This window comes from Arvicola amphibius, chromosome 4 (genome assembly GCF_903992535.2).
Source record: "Arvicola amphibius chromosome 4, mArvAmp1.2, whole genome shotgun sequence".
NCBI lineage: Eukaryota > Metazoa > Chordata > Mammalia > Rodentia > Cricetidae > Arvicola > Arvicola amphibius.
This window is the reverse complement of record NC_052050.1, coordinates 103083649-103111432: the sequence shown is the minus strand read 5'-3', so window position 1 is coordinate 103111432 and position 27784 is coordinate 103083649. Positions and strand designations below refer to the sequence as shown.

Sequence of the window (27784 nt, the reverse complement as noted above, 5' to 3'; positions counted from 1 at the left end):
TCATAGTTCCTATATACAGCCATGTACTATCTAACACCAAGAAATACTAGGAAACTAGCTGACCATCACTTGGGGGTAAAAGTCTATGTATGATATTAAGTGCAGATGCTAAATCTGGAAAAAGAAAAACTAATCATGGGTTTAGTGACCAAAGCTACATGCAACCAAGCCTGATGGCCTTGAATTTGATCCTCAAAATACACGTGTAGAGGAGAGGACTCCTGCAGATTGTCCTCACCTTCATACGCATGGTCTGTTCCCCTCCTCCCAATAAATACATGAATGCAAATATATCACTCTCCATCTACAGTTGGCGGAGTCTATGAATACAGAGGGTGTGGCTTCAGTGTGTGCAGGACCCACCAGCCTTGCCCACCTGGGGGATAATGGTGATCTTGAATCGCAGGTTGTGCAGGCCAATCTTAGCAATGTTCACCCCATCAATGATGATCTCCCCTTCTGAAGACTCATTGATCCGGAACAAACCCAGGGTGAGTGATGACTTCCCAGCTCCTGTACGGCCCACAATGCCAACCTGCAGAACAGGAAGGGGCTGTGGTGATGTGGGAATGCTGCAGACTCAATGTTCTCCTAGCAGGTGACTGGGTCAGAGCCGTGGTCATCTGATTGATCTAGCTTCCACTACAGTGCTTACCCCTCCCCGCCACCCCGCTTCTCCAAGACCCACCTCCAGGGGCTACTTTGACAAAAGGTTGGAAAAGATGCCCTTTGCTTCACAGAAGCTAAGGACTTTTCCTAAGTCAGAAGAGATGCTCAAAGGAATAGGGTGCAGATAGAGGAATGTTTAGTTGTGCTATGTTCAATTAGAGAGAGTCAGAAAATAATGAGGTGCTTCCTGGCTTCCCACATGATTCCTCTCTCCTCTCTGATGGGAATTCCTTCCTGAAGCCATGACTATATCTCAGATTCAAGCAAAGCCCATGAACTTCTCTGATACGGTCTGAGTACCAATGTCCAATGACAGGTCTTTCTCTACTCTTTTACATCTGGGCTTGAGATAGGCTCCTCCACAGTTATCACAGCTCAGCCCCCATGCATGAATGCTCATAACACATGCATGAATGCCCGTAACACATGCATGAATGCCCATAAGACTAAGAGATTTGCCTCATGGAAACAGAACACCTAGACACATGTGGATGGACAATTTAACAATTCAATATTACAGTATGCAAATGCCTACTAGGTGATCCCTGACCAAGTGTCTGAGAAAGTTCTATATAAGCTGTCCTGGGATGATGGTATCACTTTATTACTCTAGAGTTTACAAACTCCAGTAAAGGGACCCACAGGAAGAGCTGAGGTGAACTGGAGGACTCTTCTAGACAGGTCTGCAGGGGGGTGGACAGAACTGCTACATGTTCCAACCATCCAAGAAAAGCAGAGGGACCATTTTATGGATCACGGAGTTTTTTAGTATTTATAGTTCACACAAATGTTTTCAAAAAACATGTCTGCATGTCTGGGGGTCTCGTCCTTCAGTGGCTCACTGTGTCACCTGTTGTACACAACTCAGCATCTTTTATTCCCATGATTCCTCCCTGTAAAACTCAACATCTTTTATTCCCATGATTCCTCCCTGTAAAAGTGCCTCAATCCCACAGTGTGAGCAGGTTGACGTGGAGAGTTCATGCTGGACCCTAAGTCAATGGGAATGGAGGATGGCGCAACCCACCTTTTCTCCACCCTCGATGGTGACGTTTATGTTCTTGAGAACCAAGTCCAAGTCCTCTCGATACCTCAAGCAGTAGTCCCGGAACTCTACACGGCCCGAATGGGGCCAGGTGCTGGGTGGAGCTGTCTCCTGGATTTGCCAGGGAGCCTAGATCACAAGAAGAGGGATAAGAGAAATTTGCGAGTGCAAGCTGCCAAGAACAGTCTTTTATGTGGGCTCTGGGGATCTGAACTCTTCACCCACTGCGCTATTTTCTCAGCCCTCTTCTAGCACTTCTAATCAATTCATTTCTGCTTAATTCCTCAACTTATGAGGAAAATTGTCCACATCGTTTCCCTGTTTTCCCCAGGATACCTGTGGGCTGTGTAACTTACTAAGGGATATTTTCCTCTAAAACGAGGTGGTTCTTAATAAGTGTTAAAAGCAGACAGGAAAAGTCCAAGAGGGCCTGGCAGGCACATTCACCCTCTGAGTAAGCAGAGGACACCCAAAGGATTTCTGGAAGACCAAGGCTAAGGGGCCAGACTGGATCCTGCCTTACCTCCTTCTCTGTTTCAGAATACTCCTTTAGTCTCTCCACGGCCACGATGTTGGTCTCCATCTCAGAGGACATTCGGACCAGCCAGTTCAAGTAGGAAGTTATCTGCCAATGGAGAGAGCCATGTGGGGTCTCTTGGGGAAAGCGTGGCTTCATTTTCATTGAGTATGCATCACATCACTCACACAGATACAGAAATGAGTGACCTACAGAGTCATCACCAGAGTGGACACACTGCACCTCTTAGGGATCACACCTTTCAAGGTGACACATGGTCCACACAAGTTGTCAGAAAGCAGTCAAGAGCTGTGAGGTGGCTCTGTGGGCAAAGCACTTGCTGAACAAGCCTGGCAACCTGAGTTCCGCCCTCCAGGGCCATGTAAAGATGCAACAAGAGAAATGACTCCACAGAGTTGTCCTCTGACCTCAGCACTGTGGATGGAAGAAGGGGGGGGGGGGAGAAAGGGAAGAAAGGGGAAGGGAGAGGGAGGAGAAAGAATGAGGAAAGAGAGAGAAGATAGAAAAGAAAGGCAGACAGAAAGAGAAGTCATATAGGAAACGAAAATATTTTGAAACTGGGTGATTTTCATGTGGTGGTTCCTGTCCATAATTAATCCCAGTGCTCCAAAGATTGAAGGAGAATTATGCCAAGTTCTAGGCTACAGAGTAATACCCCATCTCAACCACACAAAAGAAAATATTTTTAACTCAGTATGATAAACATCATGAGATGGAACTAACACAGAACTCAGGGAAATTCATAGCTTTGAAAGCATCAAAGCCACTGAGAATCTTCTGACTGGTGAAGAATGCAGGCCATGTGTCAGGATTCCCATGTTCTGTACCTACTTCTAAAACTCCATTCAAGCCCTCTCTTTTTCCCATTCGTGCAGATACCCAAAGCCAAGGTCCAGAAACTCAAAATCTGGTTGCCATGAGGAGAACATTCAACCCAAGAAAGAGCCTTCTACCTGCAGTGAGTAAGACACCGAGAGGCCCACCAAGCCAGCGCTGAGGCTGTGACGGGATATGACAGCAAACAGGGCGGCGAACAGCACGATACAGTTGCCCACACACTCAAGACGCACAGCGAGCCACCTGCAAGGAGATATGTAGGAGTATATCAGACAGACAGACAGACAGATGCACAGTTTTAAGCTCATGGGACAGAGCTAAGCCCATCTGCCATCTGAGCTAATCTCTAAGCACTTCTAGAGAAAGGCCTTGTGGGTGACACTCATCCAAGATATGAGAACTGGGGATGGGGGTGGTACCCAGGGCCCATGGGACTTCATGAGTCTGGCTTGCCTAGGGACTAAAATAGAATTCTTAAGAGCAACCCCCACCCTGGAACCTCAAGTTTGCCTTTGGAAAGATTGACTTTTTCTTAGGAAATCTTTAATATCAAGAAATAATTCCCTGGAAATTGTGAAGCTGTCATCAACTGCAGGAGGCACTGCTGTTTGTAAACAAGCATTGTGGGCTGGGGCAGAACTCAGTGCTGGGTCACTGGCCTGCCGTGCACAGGGCCCTGGGTTTGAGAGCCATCACCACAGAATAATAGTAGCAATAATAATTATAAAATAAGTAAATAAAGTCAGTCCCTTGGCAAGAGATAAACCTCAGTGTGAGGAAGAAACATGCTGTTATTTCCAAAGTTGAACACTGAGCTCTTAGGACCACCCCCCACCTACACCCCACAATGCTAAGATTATGTGAGGACAAAAATGTGGGTTCTCATGCTTACACAGAAAGCAATATCAGCCACTAGGCCAGCTCTCCAGCCCCCAGGCTGCTTTATTTTTGGAACAAAGTCCCTTTCTATAGTCTAGCTGGCCTGGAATTTGCCAGGTAATCAAGGGAACCTCAGACTCATGGTAACGTTCCTTCAGGCATGTGCCACCATGCTGCTGTGCATGCGGAATGGCCCCACTGTTTCCATTTGTCTCCCAGAAGAAACAGAGGCTGAGGGACTGGCACTTGGCTGGCTTCCTCTATCCTACTGACCACTGTACCCACCTGTTGGCCACGATGCTGGGGTAGTAGGCCTTCTGGTTCTCGTCTACTTTTAGGTCACTCTGGCGAATGAAGCGCTCCTGCTCCTCAAAGGCACGGATGACACTGACCCCCAGCAAGGTCTCATTGAAGTGTGAGTACACAGGAGAACGGCTAACAGACTCGAGGCGCTTCAGCTGTCGGGAGGAGGCCACATAGAACCTCTGTGGGAGAGAGAGGCACAGAATCAGTGCTAGCCCCTCGTGCCATCCTCCTGGGATATTCTGGGAGAAGCTGGACACGGCTGACACCTCCAGAGATCAAAACCCCGGAGATGGGCTGCTTTCCTGGTAAACTGGGACAGTAATGCCAGTTACTTGGACAGTAGTCACAGTTACTTGGATGCATATCCCTTGTCTTCCAACCTAGGCAGTGCTCTTTCTTGCTCTTGTGTGGAGACAAAGGGGTAAAAGTGGCATCCTCTTTGGGTCCATGCCTAAGCAGCAGCAGGATGAAATGATCTCCAGACTGACTGGCCTCTCAGAAGCTCTAAATGTTTTGGGCTTTCCTCTCCCAACAGTACAGGTTCAGAAAGACACTTTGTGACTGGCAGACCTCTTTAGTCTTCATTTGCTACTAACACAGAAATCCAGGCCAGGTCACTGAGCTCTCTTAGCCTTGGCTTCTTCTGTATAATAGCAACACTAAAGCCATTTTGCACAGTAGACTGTGAGGACAGCAGGTAAAAGCTACTGGTTCCTCTTTGTGAGTCTCACATGGCCATATGCATACTCATTGCTCATGTCTCACACACATACATGTCAAGCATGGAACATGTCAAGCACGCCACTAAACCAGGAGCAACTGCCTGTGTCAACAGTTTCACACACATGGCAACTCCATGCCCTCCCATATGCCCATTCCTATCCTCCTTTAATTCATGGTCTCTTCTTTCCCTCATCATTACTGCATGTCTGTAAGTGTGTGTAAACATATATACATTCCTAGATATAACCTGTGAGTCCAAATGTTACTATATGTATGTTTTCAGGGCTGACCCTTTGGCACTGGACACCCAATTGATGTGCTCTTCTTTGGGGAGGGCCATCTCTCCTGTTCCTAGCTGACTGGGATGGGGCCACAGAGAGGAACTGACATTGATCTTCGTTCTATAGGGTGACAAGCACAGGTCAGCAGGAGGCAGGGCCAGGAACAAGAAATAGGGGCCAAGTCAGCAAGGGACAGGAGTGACCCCACTGAGAGAAAAGGAGACAGGAGTTGCTTAGTCTCCGAAAATGCCAAACGGGATGAAAAAAAAAAAAAAGACTATAAAGGCATCAACCCTTATACACAAAGAACTATATAGGTGTGCTAGCTAGTTTTACATTAGCTTCACACAAGCTAAAGTCATATGAGAGGATGAAACCTCAGTTGAGAAAATGACTCCTTTAGGGCATTTTCTTAATTAATGATTGATAGGGAGGGTCCAGTCCACTGTGTGTGGGGGGGAAGGGGTGGGGGTAGAGGAAGTATCCCTGGGCTGATGCCCTGGGTTCTAAAAGAAAGCAGGGTGAGAAAGCCATGATGCGGGAGATTTGAAATAACCAAAAATAGTCCTTTTAGAATAAATCAGTTTTAATAAAAGGAGAAAGAGGGACACTTACAAAGCTAAGGCTCCAGCGAAGCAGAGGGTGACGCGGGGAAAAAACAGGGCATCTCTCTGCCACCCGGTTCTTTTTAAAGGTACCCCTCTCCCCTGGGGCAGCCATGCCCCTGAACGCAGGGATTGGGCCAGCTGCCCCAACAGAGTACCCTCCATGGCCTCTGCATTAGCTCCTGCCTCCAGGTTCCTACCCTGCTTGAGTGCCTGTCCTCTCTGCTTTTAATGATGAACTGTCATATGGAATGGTGAATGCAATTAACCCCTTCCGTCTCAAGTTGCCTTCTGCTATGGTGTTTCATCACAGCAAAAGTAGCCCTCAGCAGTTGCCATGAACACCAAACAAGCACTCAAACAGCAAACACCAAACAGCAACCATGTTCCAGCCTAGCTGAATTCTGCAGTTTTACCTATTACACAAGTTTCTTAGGAAAAGCACTTGTCATTATTTAACTTTAAATCTTAAATGATAATGTTGATGAGTTTGTAGTATATATGCACGCCCATGTCAGAATGCATGTGTGGAGGTCAGAGAGGTAGTCAGTTCTCTCTTTCCATCTTGGGATGTGAGAATCAGGTTTGTGCAGCAAGAGCTGAGCAAGTCCTATCTGCTGAACCATCTCATTGGCCCTGTTTTAAACATTACAAAAGTAATGTATACTGACTAAGGTGGTTTGAGTAAAAATGTGCCTCACAGGCTTAAAAGTGTGAATACTTGGTCCCCAGTTGGTGGTTTAGCAGGTTTAGCAGGCATGGCCTTGGGGGAGGAAGTATGTTACTGGGGCAAGATCTGAGGTTTTACAAGCCATGTGCCATTCCCCGTCTGCTGTCTTGTCTCATAGTTCAAGATGTAAGCTCTCAGCACTTCCTGCCATCATAGATGGTATTTGTGTTCATGACTCCCGGGTGTGATGGTGATGGACTTTTCACCCTCTGGAACTGGAAGGCCAAGTAAACCCTCCTTTGATGAGGTGTCTTGGTCAATGAGTTTTTATCACAGTCATGAAAATTTAATTTATTGAGAATAGTATGGATAGAAAGATTAGGAAGTACCTAGACTTAAATGTATAAAGGGGATGTGGGGTGGGGGAGCATGGCTAAGTGGAAGACACTGGTCTAACACTTTAGTTTCCATTCCCAGAACCACAAAATTAAAATAGTAGGTAGACAGACAGACATATAGATAGTGGAATATTCCTTTACACTGTGTGAATATATGTCACTGTGGTCGGTTTAATAAAGAAGCTGACAGACAAATAGCTGGACAGGTAGAGGTTAGGCAGGACTGGCAGACAAAAAGAGAGCATGAGGAAGAAGAGGAGGAGTCTCAGGAGTCATGAGGAGAAGCACAGGAAGTAGGAGATAAACTTGCTGTACTGAGAAAAGGTACCAAGCCACGTGACAGAGTGTACATAAGAAATAATGGTTAATTTAAAATGTAAAAGTTAGCTAGTGACAACCCTGAGCCCCTGAGCTTGGTATTGGCCAACTGCTATTGGCCAAGCATTTGCAATTAATAATAAGCCTGTGTGGTTATTTGAGAAAGTCTGGAAGGAAAGAAAATCTGCCTACAATAGATAAAATTGAGTATGATGATTAGACCTTTCTCAGAGAAGGACAGTCACTGTGGGCACCTATAAATACATCTATCTTAAATTCACCTTTAATAGTACACCTATTTGTGTGCTATACAAATACGGTTGTAACAGTAACTGGAGCATTGATTAAAAGCCACCAAAAAGATCAAAGAAGCACACCTTTGAGTACAAGTGCGGAATTTTTCAGAGAGGATTAACTGAGGCCAGAAGACCTGCCCTGAATGTGAGAGCTACCATCTCATTCTGGGAGTCTGGATGAAGTCTGGATAAATAGAAAAGGAAGCTAGCAAAAACATCTTCTGCTTCCTGACCATGCCACGCCCTCCCTACCAACATAAACAGACAGCACTGAAACTGTGAACAAAAGAAAATCTCCTCCCTTAAGTTGTTTAGGTCAGGTATTTTGCCATAGTACCATAGAAATGACAGTAGCTGTGGGGTGTCATTTCTATGGTACTATGGCAAAATACCTTCCACATATGGGTACTGCTTGGTCATCAGGTTTGGCTTTTCTAGGGATCAAACTCATGTACCCATGCTTGTGAGGTAAGCACTGTACGTACCCCTCAAGGGGTTCTGAGGTCATATCATTTCTAGTTTCCAGTGTTACACTGCACCTGTTTTGAACTGGAGCCTGCAGGAAGCTTTCCGGGCAGCATGAGCACATTTACCACATTTTGGTAAGTGCAGTCAAGTAAACAATGCCAATAAACAGCAAGCTGATATAAGTTACTGAGTGAGGTAACCCAGGCCCAAAAAGATGAACATGGGATGTACTCACTCATAATTGGTTTCTAGCCATAAATAAAGGACATCGAGCCTATAATTCGTAAAAAATCCTAGAGAAGCTATATAAGAAGGTGAACCCAAAGAAAAACATATAGTTATCCTCCGGGATACTGGAAGTAGACAAGATTGCCGGACAAAAAATGGGAACATGGGGGTGGGGTGGGATGGGGGGGGATGGGGAGAGAAAAGTGTGAAGTGGAGGATGGGAAGAGCTTGGGGGAATAGGATGGTTGGGATATAGGAAGGGTGGATATGGGAACAAGGAATTATATATCTTAGTTAAGGGAGCCATTCTAGGGTTGGCAGAGACTTGACTCTAGAGGGGTTCCCAGGTATCCAGGAAGATACCCCCAGCTAGGTCCTTGGGCAGCTGAGGAGAGGATGCCAGAAATGTCCAGATCCTATTGCCATACTCATGAATATCTTGCATATCATCATAGAACCTTCACCTGGCATTGGATGGAGAAAATGACAGAGCCCCACATAGAAGCACCGGACTGAGCTCCCAAGGTCCTGATGAGGAGCAAAAGGAGGGAGATCATGAACAAGGAAGTCAGGACTGTGAGGAGTGTGTTTACCCATTGAGACGGTGGGACAGAGCTAACGGGAGACCACCAAGTCCAGTTGGAATGGAACTGATGGAACAGGGGACCAAACCGGACTCTCTGAATGTGGCTGACGGTGGAGGAGGACTGAGAAACCAAGGTCAACGGCAATGAACATGAACTCTACAGCATGGACGGGCTCACTGTGAGCCTTGTCAGTTTGGTTGCTCACCTTCCTGGACTTAGGGGGAGCTGGGAGGACCTTGGACTTAACATAGTGAAGGGAACCCTGATGGCTCTTTGTCTTGGAGAGGGGTGGAGTGGGAGTATGGGTGGAAGGGAGGGGAGGGAAGGGGGAGGAGATGGAAATCTTTAATAAAAAAAAAAGAAAAGAGAAGAAAAAAAAGAAAAAAAAACAATTCTGAGCAAAAAAATAAATAAATAAATAAATAAATATACTATTCATTTAAAAAAAAGAAAAGAAAATGAGAGGGAAATCAGAGACACTTCACCTTTCACGATAGCATAAAATAACTTGGGGTAACAAAGGATGTGAAAGACCTATTTGACAAGAACTTTAAGTCTTTGAAGAAAGAAACTGAAGAAGAAACCAGAAAATGGAAAGATCTCCCAAGCTCTTGGATAGGAAGGATCAACATAGTAAAAATGGCAATCTTACCAAAAGCAATCTATAGATTCAATGCAATCCCAATCAAAATCCCAACACAACTCTTCACAGACCTTGAAAGAACAATAATCAACTTCATATGGAAAAACAATAAACCCAGGTTAGCCAAAACAATCCTGTACAGTAAAGGAACTTCCGGAGGCCTCACCATCCTTGACATTAAGCTCTATTACAAAGCTATAGTAATGAAAACGGCTTGGTATTAGCATAAAAATAGAGATGTTGACTAATGGAATCGAATTGAAGCCAGATATTAATCCACATATCTACGAACACCTGATTTTTAACAAAGAAGCAAAAATTATACAATGGAAAAAAGAAAGCATCTTCAACAAATGGTGCTGGCATAACTGAATGTCAACCTGTAAAAGAATGAAAATAGATCCATATCTGTCGCCATGCACAATACTCAAGTCCAAATGGATTAAAGACCTCAATATAAATCGGACCACACTGAACTTGATAGAGGAGAAAGTGGGAAGTATTCTTCAATGCATGAGCACAGGAGACCACTTCTTAAATATATCCCCAGTGGCACAGACAATAAGAGCAACAATGAATAAATGGGACCTCCTGAAACTGGGAAGATTCTGTAGAGCAAAGGACACAGTCAATAAGACAAAAAGGCAGCCTACTGAATGGGGAAAAAAAATCTTCTTCCCCAACCCCACATCAGACAAAGGACTGATCTCCAAAATATATAAAGAACTCAAGAAATTAAGACATTAAAATTCTAAATAACCCAATTAAAAAGTAGTGTACTGAACTAAACAGAGAATTCTCAACAGAAGAAGTTCAAATGGCCAAAAGATACTTAAGGACATGTTAACTTCCTTGGCTATCAGGGAAATGCAAATCAAAACAACTCTGAGATACCAACTCACTCCTGACAGAATGGCTAAGATAAAAAACACTAATGATAGCTTATGCTGGAGAGGATGTGGAATAAGGGAAACTCTCATCCATTGCTGGTGGGAATGCAAACTCATGCAACCACTTTGGCAATCAGTGTGGCGGTTTCTCAGAAAACTGGGAATCAACCTACCTCAGAATCCAGCAATACCACTCTTGGGAATATACCCAAAAGATGGTCAGTCATACTACAAAAGCATTTGTTCAACTATGTTCATAGCAGCATTATTTGTAATACCCAGAACCTGGAAACAACCTAGATGCTCTTCAACTGAATAATGGATAAAGAAAGTGTGGCACACCTACACATTAGAGTACTACTTAGTGGAAAAAAAAAACATCTTGAATTTTGATTGTAAATGGATGGAATTAGAAAACACTATCCTGAGTGAGGTAACCCAGACCCAAAAAAACGAATATGGTATATACTCACTCATAAGTGGGTAGGTACTAGGCATAAACAAAGGGCAACAAGCCTATAGTTCAGGATTCTAGAGAAGCTAAGTAATAAGGTGAACCCAAATAAAAACATATATAGACCCACCTGGAAATTAGAATCATACAAAAATTTGGGAGCAGGGGAGCAGGGGGTAGAAGGAAGGGGAAAGGGGGAGGTGGAGGAGAACTTGAGGGAATGGGATAGTCAAGATGGAGGAAGGACAGATAAAAGAGCAAGGAAAGAGATATCTTGATTGAAGGAGCTATTAGGGAGGTAATAAGAAACCTGGCTCTTGCTACCTTACTTACCCAAGACCCTGCAGGGATGACCCCAGCTAAGACCCTAAGGAATAGAGGAGAGGGTGTCTAAACTGGCCTTACCTTGTAGTCAGACTGATGATTATCTTAAATATCACCATAGAACCTTCGTCCAGCAACAGATGGGAACAGAGGCAATGACCCACATCAGAGCACTGGACTGAGCTCACAAAATCCAGTTGAAAAATGGAAGGAGTGAGAGTATGAGCAAGGAATTCAAGACCATGACGGGTTCATCCACTGGGACAGTTTACCTTAGCTAATGGTAGCTCACCAACTCCAACTAGACTGGGAGTCAACTCTGAAGGGGCTGACTGAGGGGCCACTGATAGTGACACTGGGATTTGTCTCTATGGCATGTACTGGCCTTTGGGGATCCTATTCTCTTTGGATGTAAGCCTTGCTCAACCTACATATAGTAGGGAGGCCCTTGGACTTTCCACAGGGAGGGGTGCATGGACCTCTCTTAAGACTGGAGGGGAGTGGGGTGGAAGGGCCTGTAGAGGGAATAGGAGAGGAGTGGGAGGAGGGGAGGGAGTGGGAATTTGGATTGGTATTTCTAATTAATAAATAATAATAATAATAATAATAATAATAATAATAATAATAAATGAGGCTGCTTTGGCCTATGGCAGAGCAGAACAGAGCTTGGTGGAAAAACTAAACTGAATGCAGGGAGAAAGAAGGCAGAGACAGGCAGACACCATGTAGCTGCTGAAGAAAGACACCAGAACCTTTCCAGTAAGCCACAGCCTCATGACAATATACAGATTAATAGAAACGTATTAATTTAAGATATAAGAGCTAGGTGGAAATACACCTAAGCCTTCAGCCAATGTTGTAATTAATATAGTTTTGTGTGATTATTCAGGCCTGGGCAGCTGGAAAACAGAAGAAGAGTCCCTGATTATAACATTACACACTCCTGTCTGAGTTCCCTGAGTGCCGGGATGACCAGCAGGTGCCACCAAGTATTAGTTTACATTGCCATTATCCCCCCAACAATCTCAACAGCCAACCTTACGAATGAATGACTAGTCACATGCCTCAAAGCCACACAGACCTGGGGTCCCACTCTTGGTTCTGCCACCTGAGAAAGATGCTTCCTCTTTGAGTCTCTCTATCCTCTCACCTGTTACCTTAAACTGTAATCTAGGCAGAAACTGCCCAAGTAAGTACACATGTGCAAAGAAAAGGTGATTTCTACAAAGGGGACAAGGCATGAACAAGAACAGCTGCCCCTCTCCCGAGGAAACTGGTTGCTGAAAACCACAATTTGCCCAGTCCTTCCTTGCAAATAGCAGTCACACAACTGAGCTTGAGGACCAGATGATTTAAACGAGTACTTCTGATCCAACGGCCATATGTTCTCTCTTCTGTTCTATTAATAATCTGTGTCTGAACTATAAATATGATAGACATGAAAGCTGAAATTTTGATGAGCATTTTGGACCACGAGACCAACTTAAAGACTGAAGACTTCCGTGAAGACAGCAAAGCAGAACTAAACAAAAAGAGGGGTGTTAGCAGCAGCAATAACAGCCTGAGGTGCTGCCTGACCCATTGGACCACACCAGGCTCGAAATGAGCTGTCTCCTAATTGCTATATGCATCAGCATTCACCCTGATGAGGCTGCTATTTTTCATGACTCCACTATAGAATTCTGTTCTTCAGTCTGTTAACAGCTGTGAGCTTTCCCCTAATATAGAGCTCCAAAGAGTTAAATGGCTAAGAATGTGCATTTGTCTCCTGCAAACAAAGCAGCCCTCTTAATTATTCACAACAGAGCGGAGTGCTGTGTTCATATTCCCAACACCCCTCCAGGGATATGGCACACAAGGGAGCAACTGTGGTTCACCTGCACAAAGAAGTAGACAAGGCCCAAGGGTGGGATGATGACAGCGGCGATGGGTGTGGCCAGCAGGATGATAATGACAGCTCCAATGACGCTAAAGAGTGAACCCATGAACATCTTGATGACCTGCGGGATCATGGAGTCCACTGTGTCCAGCTCCTTGGAGAAGCGGTTTACTAGGTTCCCACTGGGTGTGCGCTCAAAGAAGCTCATGGGCGAGCGCAGGACATTACGTAGCAGGTCCAGGTGTAGATGACGGGAAGCAAAGATGCCCCCAATGGACACAGCCATGGAGTAGCCAAATACTGAGACACCTAGGATGGCAACAGAGATGTGAGTGTAAGACACAGAAGTGTGGTCTGCTGGCCTGCCCTAGGTCTCTCAGCAAGTCAGTGATGGCTGCCCTCAGTCACCAGCCGTCACTGTGTACTACACACTGTGGCTGAGTTTCTGAAGAAATAAACTTTCCTTTAACTTCAATGAACTAAAATTCAAATCACCTCCCATGACTGGAGGCTACTGTGCCAGACAGCACAGCTCTTGTAGCAGATACTGATGCTGTGTGAACCCAAGGAAACATCTTCTCTGTTCTTTGCTCTCTCTAAAATATAACATGAAGGCTGCTGCAGTCTCTGGCTCTGTGGCAGGCAGAAGTAGGTTATACATGGAGAAACTCAAGGCATCCACACCTGATCATCTGATGGCTTGTTCCAAAACTACCTCAGAGAGATCAGGAGACATCTGTGACTCCTCCAAATACCCCCTGGGCCACAGATTTCTTTTGGGGACTTCTATCTGAGGCTTGTTCACCAAGAACAGGGGAAGGCAAACTGAAGTTGGTGCTGCCAACCCTGTTCAGCTGGGGGGCTCTCATGTGAGTCACCTCACCTGTATAATAGGGACAGTGACACTCAAAACCACAACCAGTACTAAGTGACTTCCTGACAGCATGTCTGGACGCAGGAAAGCTCTCACACAAAAAAGACTCACTTAACTGCCCACATTGAGTGCATCAGGAACATGGAAAGGACATGTGTGCACAAAGCAGTTTTATGAGCATCTAGATCACACACTGCCTGGGACAACTTCAGAGTGAACTCCAGAGCTAGGCTGCTTCATCTGATGCCAACTCAGCCAGCAATCAGCTCCTTGAGCTGACTGGGACGGGTAGCGGGTGGGCATGAATTCAGCAAGCATTCAGAGTCCACCATGTGGCAGATTCTGTCCATGTATGTCTGGCTCAGTTAGTGGTTGTAAATTCCATGAGGACTTGGGGTCTCAGTTAGGAAAGGACACATGAAGTAACCACAGCCATACCTTGTAAGAGGCCCAAAGCCCCATAGACACTCAGTCGGTACGTCCTGTGCTCCTGAGTCCCATTGATAGTAGGGTGGTCATCTGTCCAGAGGCTCAGCCAATAATTGGAGGCCAGTGCAGACACATGGTTGCATAGGAAGAGGAAGATACTCAAGAAGGAAATGAAGAGGCCAATGGCCTTCATGTAGTCCCAGTACACTGACAGCTGCACCTAGGACCCACAAAGTGCCAGCATGAGGTTAGCAGCTCCTGTGTGACTCTTTACAACCCAGCCCACCCTCCTGGGTCTAGACCCTTGATACCCTGATGCCCTGTTAATAATGTCAGGCAGGAGTAGCAAAGCCAGACTTTCTGCCTCCCACAAGAGCTTCCAGAAAGCACTCAGACAGGCTAATGTTCCATCATCACCCATAGAAACACATAAATAGAGAAGAGTCATAAGAGGCACAGAATGCCATTCAAGGGACCAGGTGGATAGGTACCAGGGGAGGTTCTCCCTGAGGAAGTGATGTTAAAGAGTTTATCAGCTATGAACGGAAACCAGGAAGGGGAGGGGGTGACCCACAGGTGTAAGGTCCTGATATATGAGGGAGCTCAACACATTTGGGGAAGTGATGAGAAGATGGAGAAGTGATTGCAGTCAGGCTATCTGTATCCTGGGAGGTCCCATTCAATACTCTAGGCTGATCATGGCCAAGCAGTAATGAGTACAGGCAGAGACTAGAGTACCAACATGGAGTCAGCAGCTCAGATCCAAACTCCAGCAAAAGTCACTTGACCTCTCTGGTTTTGGCATAGAAACTAAACATAGAGCCCTGACAGACTTGCCATGCGATACATACACGCATTCCCATATGGCAAGCAAAGCACTCTGCACTGTGCCTCACTCACCTGTCCTGTCTGTGCCTTGTCCGCTTCCATCAGCTTCCATGTCTCCTCCTTGACTCCAGCCTTCTGCAGTTCGGCTGTGCTGCTGTGCTGCTGACCAGCATCCCCACTGTGGGAAGAAGAGCCACTGAGATGCCTGTTGTCAAGGAGGGTAGGATGCCAAAGAAGAGCCTTGGGGAGTGCCAGCACACACATGAACACACATATACACTTGGGCCCCTGTGGTACTCCCCATAAGAATGCTTTTCCATGGAGAGAGATGTATATGTCAGGAACAGGGACTACTGAGGTACGTATGAAGAGCAATGGGCAGAAGGTGTGAGGGAACAATCTTTTGTGTAAAGAAATGATCTGGGCTGGGCGGTGGTGGTGCACGCCTTTAATCCCAGCACTCGGGAGGCAGAGGCAGGCGGATCTCTGTGAGGTCGAGGCCAGCCTGGTCTACAAGAGCTAGTGCCAGGACAGGCTCCAAAGCTACAGAGAAACCCTGTCTCGAAAAACCAAAAGAAATGATCTGGGAGTGGAGGTGTAGCTCAGTTGGTAAAATAAAGCTATGGGTTCCATCTAAAGCACAGCATAAACTAAGCACACACCTGTAATCCCAGCATCAAAGAGGAGAAACATGAGGATCAGGCATTCAAGTTTATCCTTAGTTATCTGTTCAGTCCAAGGCCAGCTTGGGACTCACAAGACCCTGCTGTTGTGGAATATTAATTGAAGATGTGCTACATTTTTTATGCTGTGGAATGATGGAGAAGTGTCTATGTGTTATTTTTATTGGTTAATAAAGAAACTGCCTTGGCCCCTTTAATAGAGCAGAAAATTAGGTAGGCGGAGTAGACAGAACAGAATTCTGGGAGAGAGAAGGCAGACGCTTCAGGCAGTCGCCATGCTTCTCCTCTCCAAGATAGACGCAGGTTAAGATCTCTCCTGATAAGCCACCCCTCATGATGCTACACAGATTATTAAATATGAGTTAAAGTAAGATGTGAGAATTAGTCAATAAGAGGCTAGAACTAATGGGCCAGGCAGTGTTTAAATGAATACAGTTTCCGTGTAATTATTTCGGGTGAAAAGCTAGCCGGGTGGCGGGACGCAGCCACGCCGCTCCATCTACAGTGGAACATTTGTTTAACTCTGTGAAGCTATGTTTCTTTGCCTGTCTAAAACACCTGACTGCTATAACAAAGAGCTAAACAGCCAATAGTTGTGCAGGAGAAAGAATAGGCAGAGCTAACAGGCAGAGAGAATAAATATAAGAAATCTGGGAAGATCAGAGAGCATTAAAAGGAGGAGAGGAGGATGCCAGGGGGGCAGTCATCCAGACACCCAACTAGACACGGAATAAGAGAGAAATAAAAGATATACAGAAATAGAGAAAGGTAAAAGCCTAGACACAAAAGGTAGATGAGATAATTTGAGAAAAGCTGGCTAGAAACAAGCCAAGATAAGGCTGAACATTCATAAGAAAGAATAATCCTCTGTATTTATTTGTGAGTTGGGTGGCGGGACCCCAAAGAGTAGAGAGCACTGGTTCAAATCTGAGCTGGGCATCTCTAGAGCTGCCCAGCTGGTGAGTCTCCATCTGTTTGCTGTGAGATGGGAGCAGGCCAGCAGTGAATTGGAAGCCAGTAGACTGCAGGCCAACAATGTGCCCAGCTCCCAGACCAGTGTGACTGACCGTGATCATATACTGGCTCACAAAGCCTAACATGCCAGCCCCATTCCAGGTACCCAAGGAAAGACATAGATCAGTTTCAGAAGTAGGAACAAACAAATGAAAGGCAGGCCTGTGTGAATTATAGGTCAGTGTTGGCTCCTTCCTGAGAAAGTTCTTGAAGAATGGGGATCAGGCAGGATGTGCACGTCTTCCAAATCCCTGAGACTGTGGTGGATGGAGTGGAGGTGCTACCTGTGTCTTCTGAGTTCCCACAGGCAGAGATACAGGGCCAGGAGCAATGCAGGGTCAGACACCCTCCCCGTGCTTACCTCGGAGGGTGTTTCCCCACTGGCACCAGCATCCCATTCTCCACTGGCTTTGACTCCTTCCCTGAACCACTGACACCTGGCAACGACAGGAAGAGGGGAGAATGTAGCATCAAGAGCTGGGTATGGCCAAACAAAAGACCAGGAACCCAGTCACTTCCAGAGTAGACAACAGTGACTTTGGCTGCCAGGGAGCTTGAGAAGACAGAACCACATTGATCCAAGCTCCATCCACAGCTCACCAGAAGCCACTTACCATTTACCCAGGGTAAATGGGTAAAAGGAAGTCTTGGGGAGATGCTGGAACCAAGGTAAGGAGGGGAGACAGGGCTAAGTGTGTTGGACTCTAAGCACCCAGTAGGGGGAGTCGTTTAACATGAAATTCACACCCAGCTACTGGGATTAGTACTATAGCTTTTCTTTCTGACCACTAGAGAGCAGAACGATAATTAACAGCCAACAAGCAGAAGCAACCTGTCCCCAGACTCATGAATGAGTAAACTATAAGTCTATAATACACTGTAGTACAATGAAGAATTATGCAGTCATGGAAGGAGGTGTGGTTGCAGTGCAGACAAGCCTTGAGAATACGAAACTCAAAGAGGCCAGAAAATACCATGTACTGCAGACATGGATAGTTCAGAAGGACTAGTCCACAGAGATGGGAATACAGGAGCAGCTATCGAGGGACTCAGGCAGAAAAGAAAGAAAGAAAAGAAAAGAAAAGAAAGAAAGAAAGAAAGAAAGAAAGAAAGAAAGAAAGAAAGAAGGAAAGAAAGAAAGAAAGAAAAGAAAAAAGAAAAATCTGGTAGTGTGCATGTGTGCTTGTGAATGGATCTGGGGTTTCCTTTCCTTTGGAGTGACAAGAATGTCCTGAAGTTAATCATGGTGGCTACAGTACATCAACAAATACCAGTTGACACAAACCAGTGGACATATGGTTGGTATTTGAATTATAGCCCAATAAAAGTTTTTGATTTTCTGTCTCAAACTCCCAGTGATCCACCTGCCTGAGCCTCCCAAGTGCTGAGATTACAGGTGTGCATTACCACACTTGGCATCTTTCTATCACATTTATTAAAAACTACTTTGATATAGCGTGCATGGTAGAACATGTCGTTAATCCCAGAACCAAGAAAATGGGTCTTTTTTGAGTTCAAGACCTACCTAATCTACACAGAGAGTTCCAAGCCATCCAGGACTACATAGCGAGACCCTGTCTCAACCTCCATGACACCCTAATGTTGAGGGCTTTACTCCTCCCACGTGAGAGACCAGATGTGAGTGGCCCTACTGTTGACACTTTGTGTTCTTAGACCAGATTTCTCTTCTCTGACATTCAAGGATTCGAGTGTTTCCCTGCTTGGCCAGGAAAGGTGGCTCAGTGGTTAAGAGCACTGACTGACTGGGTTTGATTCTCAGCACCCACACGGTGGCTCACGACTGTCTATATCTCCAGTTCCAGAGGATCTGACTCCCTCTGCTGGTCTCCTTCTGCACACAGTACTCATATTTACACTCAAGTTCACATATACACATACACTTAAAACAAAAATGAGTAATAGAGTTCCCCACTAAATTTAGACTAAAATTCAAAACTACTCCTTCAAGGCTCTCCTTGAAGTGTGAGCAGCTCACTGTCTCACTTCCTATCTCCTACCCTGATTCCCTTGCCTAACCTGATCTGTCCACAGCACCCTGGTCCTGAGGCCTCTGCATATGCCTAGATAGTCTCAGGGTTGGCTCCTCCCCGTATCTATCAGCTCCTCAGAGAGGCTCCCAGAGCTTATGCTGAATCCTGACTGCATAAATCTGTCTTCTACCTCTACATTTTAAGGTCCACTAGGAGAGGGATTTTCATGTTATCTTGTCCCCAAACCTGAACTGTGTATGGTCACCCCTCCCCGCTAAGTTCCATGTGAAGCCCTCACTCCCAGCCTCAGACTATGACAATGTCTGAGACAGGAAATTATCCTAAGGTGAGCCACCCTACAGTCAGGTGGCCCAACCTCTATTTTACTGCTTCCTTTACAAAGAGCTGACTGTGAATCATGCACGGCGGTTCATGCCTGGAGCCCCAGCACTTTGCAAGAGGAACCCTGTGGGTGAAGGATGTGAATGTGAAGAGAGGGACCTGAGCACAGCAGAGCCCCACACTCTACAGCCAACTTCCAGACTCAAAGCTCTGACACCGGAATTGCTTTCAGGAGAAGGAGTGTAGTATGGGCCTGCCCTGGGTGGTGTTGTGAGTCAACCTCACACAAGTTGGAGCCATCAGAGGAGCGAGCCTCAGTCGAGAGAATGCCTCAGTGAGACCCATTTTCTCAATTAGTGAGAGAGCGGGGAGGGCCCAGTGGGTGGTACCATCCCTGGGCTGCTGGTTCTCGGTACTTTAAGAAGGTGGACTGCGCAAGCCAGGGAAAGCAAGGTAGTAAGCAGCTCCCCTCCACGGCCTCTGCATCAGCTCCTGTCTCTGAGAGCCTGCTCTGTCTGGGTTCCTGTCCTGACTTCCTTCAGTGATGAACAGCAATGCTGAAGTGCTTTTTGGACATGATGTTTCATCATAGCAATAGAAACCCTAACTAAGACAGGACCTGAGAAATCATAAGCACTTCACATACAGTGGGTGCTCCATAAATGCTCAAATGGACAGGTAAATGGACAGCAAAAACATTTTTCTTAGTGACACCAAGGTCTCAGGCCAGCCCTTAGGACTGCAGGCAACCACCTGCAGGTTCCCCATTAATTGGCTCTGATGAGAGTTTTACCCCTGGGAAACTGTGCAATGGGAGTGGCCCTATAGCTCCATCTGAGGGCCATGTTCTGAAGATCTATCTGGGGATGAATAGGATAGCATGCATGTCCCAGAGAGGATCTGGCTAGATGGGGGATTGTCAAACAAGTTTCAGACATTTTACAATAGCTGTAACCAAAGCAGGGTGTCCAGTTCATAGGGGTGTCCCTGTGGGCTGTAAAGCAGGCATTAGCTGGCATCATCCTTGTCAACTGCAGCCACTGCTCCCCAAATGCACCTAACCAGAGGGTCCTCTGAGAGCCTGTGTGATTAATAGAATAAGAGGCTACCTGAGAAGGCTGCAGATGGTCCCCAATGTGCTGGTCACTGAGGCTGCTGGAGTCTGGCACCTGCTTCCTAAGTCCCCCAGCAACCAAGTCTCCAGGGGCAGATTCAACAGACACATAAACCTTGTGCCAACAGCACAGGCCCAGGACAACAGGCAGGGTGCTATAACAGTCAGGCCTGTGGTGCCATGTGTCAGGGGAAACAATACAGCTATAGTTATTAAGCACCCAAGATGTCCCATATACCCAAGACCACACTAATCACCAGCACATGCCAGGCTGGCCCTGCATTGCTCTTTGGAGGTGGCAGGGATAGAGACACAGCTACAAGGGTCTTACGGAGGGGCCCTGGGGCACAAAGCTCTGAGGAACATGGCCACTATGAGTGTTCACCTATGAGCCTCATGCTTTTCTGGGCTACATCATGGCTGTCACTGGTACTCAGGCCCCTGGGAATAGAGAAAACTATAATTATTATTGTCCCCATTTTAGCCATTGAGGAGCCTAAAGTCCAGAGGAGAAAGTACTTTACAGGAAGGACAGAGATAAATCTTGAGTTCACAAAGCCAAAGCCCAACCCTGTGTACCTGGGTGTCAAGCTACCTGCAAGGTTAAGCAGATCTATCCATTTGTTGCTCTCCCAAAGCCCAATGTGCTTGTCACCCAATACACTCATGAATTGCACCCCTAGGGCACAGATAAACCCTCCCATAAGCAGCTATGATGATCAGAGTCAGTTTCTGAAAGTCCCCCTGCCATCCTTACTGTCATCCTCTGAGGCTAGGTCCTGCTCAGCACTGGCATAGGTGCGCAGGAACTCGGCGAAGGCCCCATCCCGGTCTAGCAGCTCCTGGTAGGAACCCATCTCTGATATCTTGCCGCCACTCATAACAATGATGACATCCACTTGGGGCAGGGAGCTGATGCCATGTGTGACCAGGATCCGTGTCTATGAGCAAAGCAGAGACCTGACCATGAAGGAAACTGTCCACAGCCCTGTAGAGACTAGAGGCAGCTTGGATCTTGGGACCCGGTGGCATTGCTCAGGTCCAAAGGCTTTGGGGGAACACTCACCACACATATACACAATCACAATCTCAATCTCTCTCTCTCTCTCTCTCTCTCTCTCTCTCTCTCTCTCTCTCTCTCTCTCTCTCTCTCTCTCTCTCCCTTCCCCTTTCTCCCTCCCTGCCCCCCCAGGAGGGCGTACCCTGTGTCAGGCAGAAGCAGCAGGGGACAAAGCCAGCAGAGCCTTTCTTGGACTCCAGAGATGGAGACAAAATGAACCATAGGCTAGAACCAGTGCTGGAGGGGGCAGTGTGCAGAGAAGGGTAATTCAGAGAGTTGGGAAGAACCATTTGAATAGAAAACTCTAAGAGGAAGACAAACACCACCCAAGAGTGTAGATGAAGGGAGGTCACCACACAAATCTGCATATTTGACAGTCCCACTGTGTTTGCAGTGCTAAGAACTAAATTCAAGCCCTGTGCACTTGAAGCAGTCACTCTACCAGTGGGCTACAACTCCAGCCCTTGTCTATGCAGGCCAGGATATTCCAATCCTCTGACCTCAGCCTCCCCAGTGCTGGGCTAACAGGTGCACTCCACCACACCTGACTCTGATGTTTGTGTTTTGCACAGTAACTTTCACTATCCTTCCACTCAAACCCACTATGAGACCAGTCTATGATGCACAGTTCTGCCTGTGCTGGCATGCTAAGCAAAATGTGTACAGACTGGCAACAGATGACAGTCTTTTCTTCAAGAGCCAGGTGGCAATTGCCTTTCTTTAGAAGTTGATATGCACAGCATACCATCTCTAAGGGAAAGAGTAGAAATATCTGCTTTGGTTTTGCTCTTTTTCCTCAAACCTCAGCATTCCTTCCTACACATATTGCTACTTTATAATTAGGAAGAACCAGTATGTTCCTCCATCATTCTTAAAAACAAAACAAAACAAAACAAAACCCAGGATTACAGCCTCTGTATCCTCTCTGGCTAAGGCTGGCTGAGTCACCTTCCTGCTCCAAGCTCCACCCTCAGCCTCAGCCCTGCTTGCCACGGGGAAGGAATGCCAGCCTTACTGAAGGTCTATATGGTCTCATAAGGAAGAAAAGTCCTTTAACCAATGAAGCAATGAATTCAAGTGAGGCCAATAACTCATCCTATAAAGACCTGGAAAGATACCTGCTGTGGGGAGCTGGCAGATGGTTTAGTTCATAAAGTGCTTGCCACACAAGGACCTGAATTTGATCCCCAGAATCCATGTGAAAAAGGCAGACATGGTGGCAGACCCCTGTAGTTCTGTTACCAGACAAGCAGAAACAGAAGGATCTTTTGGGGCAGCATAGTTTAATCGGTGAGCTCTAGGTTCAGGAAGAGACCTTGTCTTAGAAAGAGACCTTGTCTTAAAGAACAAGGGGCATGAGTAAGGACACCCATGGTTGACTTCTGGTCTCTACCTGCATACATACATGCATGCATGCGCGCCAGTACATACTGGTTTGTGTGTCAACTTGACACAAGCCAGAGTCATCAGAAAGGAAGGGGAGGAAATGCCTCCATGAGATCCAGCTTTTTCTCAATCGGGGAGGGCCCAGGCCATGGTGAGTGGTGCCATCCCGGGGCTGGCACCAGGTTCTGTAAGAAAGCAGGTTGGCCAAGCAATGCTGGTGCATGCCTTTAATCCCAGCACTAGGGAGGTAGAGGCAGCCAGATCTCTGTAAGTTCAAGACCAGTCAGGTCTACAAAGCAAGTTCCAGGACAATAAGAGCTGTTACACAGAGAAACCCTATCTTGAAAAATTTAGAGAGAGAGAGAGAGAGAGAGAGAGAGAGAGAGAGAGAGAGAGAGAGAGAGAGAGAGAGAGAGAAAGAGAGAATCAAACAGGCTAAGTAAAACATGGCCTCTCTGGCTCCTGCTTCAGGGATCCTGCCCTGTTTGAGTTCCTGTCCTGGCTTCCTTCAGTGATGAATAACGATGCTGACTATAAGCCAAATCAACCTTTTCCTCCCCAACTTGCTCTTTAGCCATGGTGTTTGGTCACAGCAACAGAAACCCTAACTAAAACACATACATATTGTGCATACGCGAGCACACACACACACACACACACACACACACACGCATGAAGGCAAGCCCAAGAATCGAGGACTTGTCCAGAGCCGCACTGCTAATTAACTGAAGTCCTGGCCCTGGGAGAGTACCTTGTTCTTCAGTAGGCCCATGGGACCAACCACCTTCTCAAAGATGTGCTTCCCAACATGCGCATCCACAGCCGAGAGGGGGTCGTCGAAGAGGTAGATGTCGGAGTTACAGTACACAGCTCGGGCCAGGCTCACACGCTGCTTCTGGCCCCCTGACAGGTTCACACCCTAGGAAGACAGTGAGGAGGGTGGACATCTTGGGATCCCTGAACAATCCTGAGGGACCCCAGAACCATACAAAACAAGAGTGGGGACAGAAGAGCTGCTGAGTGGGGTGCCTGACCCCCAACAAGTGCTCAGAGAAGAGAAGCAGACAGTTGTGTCTGCTGGCACAGGTCTATCAGCCCAGCTACTCAGACGCTGAAGCAGGATGGCAAGTTTAAGACCAACCTAGACAACATCTCAAGTGAAACATAAAAAGAGCGCTAAGGATGCAGCTCAGACCAAGTGCCCGGCTGCACAATGGTCTGGGTCTGGTCTCCAGTGCCACAAGAAAGAGGAGGTAGCGGCAGCTGAAGACAGCTCCAGCCCCACCAGCCTACAGAAGCATCTGTAGAAGACACAGTGGGTGTGGCAAAGATACTACTTTCTGTACACCTTTATATTATTGCACTGCAGCTGACATCACTGCTGTTGCTGTTGGTGAGCTTCACTCTGAGCTGCTATTCCTACTGCAGCCACACAGTGAAGCTGGCTGCAGCCAGAGTGCTGAGACCCAGCCAGTAGTATGGAGGCAAGTTTCAGCACTGAGCAGCAGCAGCCCACAACAGGTGACCGCCACCATGGCCATGTGACACCTACTGAATAAACTGCCCAAACCTGTAGAGATGGACACTCCCTTCCTGTGCAGAGGCTAGCCCTGGGCCTGCCCAGACACACTGTCTTCCTGTGCTGAGGCTGGTCCCAACACAACTATCTTTTCTTTGCAGTGCTAGGGATGAAGCTCAGGGCCTTTGCACATACTAGACAAGTGCTCTACCACTAAGCCACACTGCTAGCCATTTTTCGTATTATTTTCAGATGGGGTATTGCTAAGCTGGCCTCAAACTCACGATTCTCCTACCTCAGCTTACTGCATGCTGGCATGATGGGTCCAGCTACAAAGGTCCCTTCCAATGCCCTCTGGCCACGGCTTACTGAACTGAAGACAGATACAGTCAATTCTTGACTCCCTCCAGACTTTGCCACTGCAGCAGAAATTACTGCCGGCCTGGCACCAGAGGGTCCGGTCCATATCTGGTCTGGCTCCGGAGTAGGCACACAGTTCTAATCCATCTATATGTTACAGACACCTTTTGCTGTCCTATGTGAATCTTGTCTGAGAGTTTCCCATGGATACAAAGTCAAGGTAAAACTTGGTTTAGAAGGAACCCAGAAAACCGTGGTACCTCATGAATCAGGCATTTGCACCTGGCATTGTATTTTTGGAAACTTCATTCAGTTTGTTTTGAGATATGGAAACCTACTATCTGAAGTGTAAATACAGGGAAAAGATAAAGATGCCAAGAGGCAAAGGGTAAGGCTTTTCACAGAGACTGAGCCCGCTGCAGTTTCATAGGCTAAGTTTGCTCTCGTGTGTCTCTCACAGAACCCCATGAACCCACACACCACACTGAGTTATCTACAATGGAACAGTCAGGCATCTCCGAGTACTATATCTCAGCATTTATAAAATGGAACAAGGCTGATGAGCAGGCTGCCTACCCACCCAGACTGTACCGGAGACCCTGGCAATCCTGCCTTGGATCCCACACAATACTTAGATCCTTCAGTTTAGTTAACACCTCCAACCTGTATCAACCCAAGGGCCGTCAACCCAAAGAATCTCCAGATCTACAGCAAGTAAAAGACATCATGTATCAAATAAACAAGTTGGTGGATCCTTGGCTGGAGACTGGGAGCACACAAATTCAGCTCTCCCGAGAGGTCCCTGTCACTACTGCAGTCCTAGCACACACACAAGACAACCACTTGCACAGGAACTGGGAGGCACACCTAAGGCCCTCTTCAAAAGTGACAGTGCAACAGGTGACAAGAGGGATGTAAGAACCTCTGTCTCTTTGCTATGTGAGTTGACATCAAGGCAAGTCCCCTAACCTCTCTGAGCCTCCCTTTCATCAGCCGTCCATTAGGGATCACATGAGTTGCTATGCAGATGACTTAAGTTAAATGTTAGCATGGCAGCAGAGTGAAGAAGTGGGTGTCAGCTAGTCCAGAGCTATCTGCTCATCACTCACAGACACACCTCTGAGGTACATGACTGATGAGGGAGTCACTACTAGTGTCTTGTGCTGTGGTGGGAAAAGCATAGCACACTTTTTATTTTTAAGACTCTGAATCACTATTTGAAAGGATCCCACTTGGGAGGCCGTTGACACCTCAACTCAGACCACAGCACCAAGAGCTAGATGGGATAGACCCTTACCAAACCCACAGAGCTTGGCAAAAGGAGCTGAGCCACAGGCTGGAGACATCAGGTAGAGGACAGCATTTTATGAGAAAGGCTCTAACAAAGTGCGCACCTGTTTGTTACACAGCAGCAGCAGAGAGTTTTACATGCTGTACCCATGCCATAACTCACCTTCTCACCAATCTCTGTCCGGTCCCCACTGGGCAAGATTTCCAGATCTGGGAGGAGGGCACAGGCTTCCAACACTGCCTTGTAGTAGCGTTCCTTCAGGGGATGCCCAAACAAGATGTTCTCTCGGAGAGAGTCATTCTGAATCCAAGCCTGCTGGGGCACATAGGCCACAGAGCCCTGTGTGGCAGGTAGTGGAGAGGAAAGACAGACTTGATGAAAAGATAATAGCGTACACCTGGCTGCAAAAAGAGTTGGTCTCCCAAAACACACAGCAAGGACAAGAAGAGAAGGGCATTGACCCAGGGGAAATCACAGACAAGGAAGAAATTAAATCCAGTTCTTTTGAGGGACAGAAAGGCCAGCTTGACTGGACATGGGTGACTCAGGTGAGAGCAGGGCAGGCAGGAAGGCAGGTGAAGGGGACCAGTTCACAAAGGGCTGATTTCATGCCCACCTTTATCAGAAGAGGTGGTGAAATGCCACAGAGGGTTCTAAAGTAAGGGAACAGAAATCAATGGCCTAAATTTGAATCTAAAATTTCAGAAAAAAAATGATTCAATTGCTATTCTAACACTCCAGCTTCTATGATCTCTAAGTGTCAGGACACCCCAGTTGTGAACCTCACAAGATATTCAGCTGCAGGTCACGTCTTCCAAAACATGGGGGAAACTAATGTTTTCAATACACTTTCTGAAATTACCAGCTACAAATAGTTCCTGGACTCGAAACATCAGTGCCTGGGATGGTAAGAACCCAGGATTTAGAAACAGAATGCAACATAAATATCTAAACATGACGACCAATTTCCCTTTGTCCACCTTGTTCATGTTGCCTGTCTACTACTTGGAAGAAACAACAGGACACATCTATAAACAAAAGGTATTTGCCTGGACCCAGAAACTGTCCACTTATGTCTAAAAGGGCACTGAACCAGCAAAGAAAGGATCTGAATTGAAAGCAAACAGTGACCTAAGTCCACATCCTCAAACTTGAGTTCCCAGAAGAGGATGCAAGGGACAGACAGGTCCAGGCACACACATCTGGCACAGGCTGGCTAACGTAAAATAGTTGGTGTTTGTTTTTTTGTTTTGTTTTTCCTCTCTGGCCTCTCCAGAGGCTGATGGCAACACTGTAAGGAACTGATTTGCACAGTAGACAAAGATCTCAGAGGGAACAAGGTGCTCATGGAAAGGGCTCAAGGAACTTACTCTTTTAACAGCCTGTAACACTTCAAAGTTCAGCTCAGCATGAAGTGTGCTGCACCTCAAACCTCTAATTCCACACTCTTCCCCTCCAGGCCCATAGTAAGAATTCAACTAACACTAAGGATTCAAATTGTGCTTCGTAGACCTGGTTCTGAGATTATTCTGGCCACATCCATCAGCACTGGTTACACCCTATTTACAGGATGAGACACAAAGATTCAAGAGAAAGAAGCCAGAAGGTTCCATCCACAGAGACTACAGGGTGAAGTGAGAGTGGAGGAGTTTTCACCCTCCCTCTGTCCTACCATTTTCAGGCAGATGTATCATAGTACTTTGGTTAAATTCACCTTAGTGCCCCCCCAACAGCCCCCTTCTGCTTTCCACACACACACACACACACACACACACACACAAAAGAGTAGTATTCAGTAGTGAAAATGACTGGGGCTGGAGATCACCACATGAAGTGAAATAAGGCAAATTCAGAA

General features: G+C 46.6%; 1 protein-coding gene across 4 annotated transcripts in view; it reads right to left on the bottom strand.

Annotated features, from left to right (window-relative positions):
• Positions 1-27784, bottom strand: part of Abcc1 (ATP binding cassette subfamily C member 1) — a 147337-nt gene that overhangs the window by 3007 nt on the left and 116546 nt on the right. For all 4 annotated transcript variants that reach the window (XM_038327556.1, XM_038327553.1, XM_038327555.1 and 1 more), the window contains 12 exons: positions 26092-26268; positions 23511-23678; positions 21071-21254; positions 17228-17303; positions 15242-15347; positions 14351-14561; positions 13037-13347; positions 4254-4453; positions 3206-3332; positions 2238-2339; positions 1697-1843; positions 377-535 (listed from right to left, as the gene is read on the bottom strand). In XM_038327556.1, the coding sequence (XP_038183484.1) occupies positions 377-535; positions 1697-1843; positions 2238-2339; positions 3206-3332; positions 4254-4453; positions 13037-13347; positions 14351-14561; positions 15242-15347; positions 17228-17303; positions 21071-21254; positions 23511-23678; positions 26092-26268 (1968 nt within the window). The remainder of the gene's footprint in view (positions 1-376; positions 536-1696; positions 1844-2237; positions 2340-3205; positions 3333-4253; positions 4454-13036; positions 13348-14350; positions 14562-15241; positions 15348-17227; positions 17304-21070; positions 21255-23510; positions 23679-26091; positions 26269-27784) is intronic.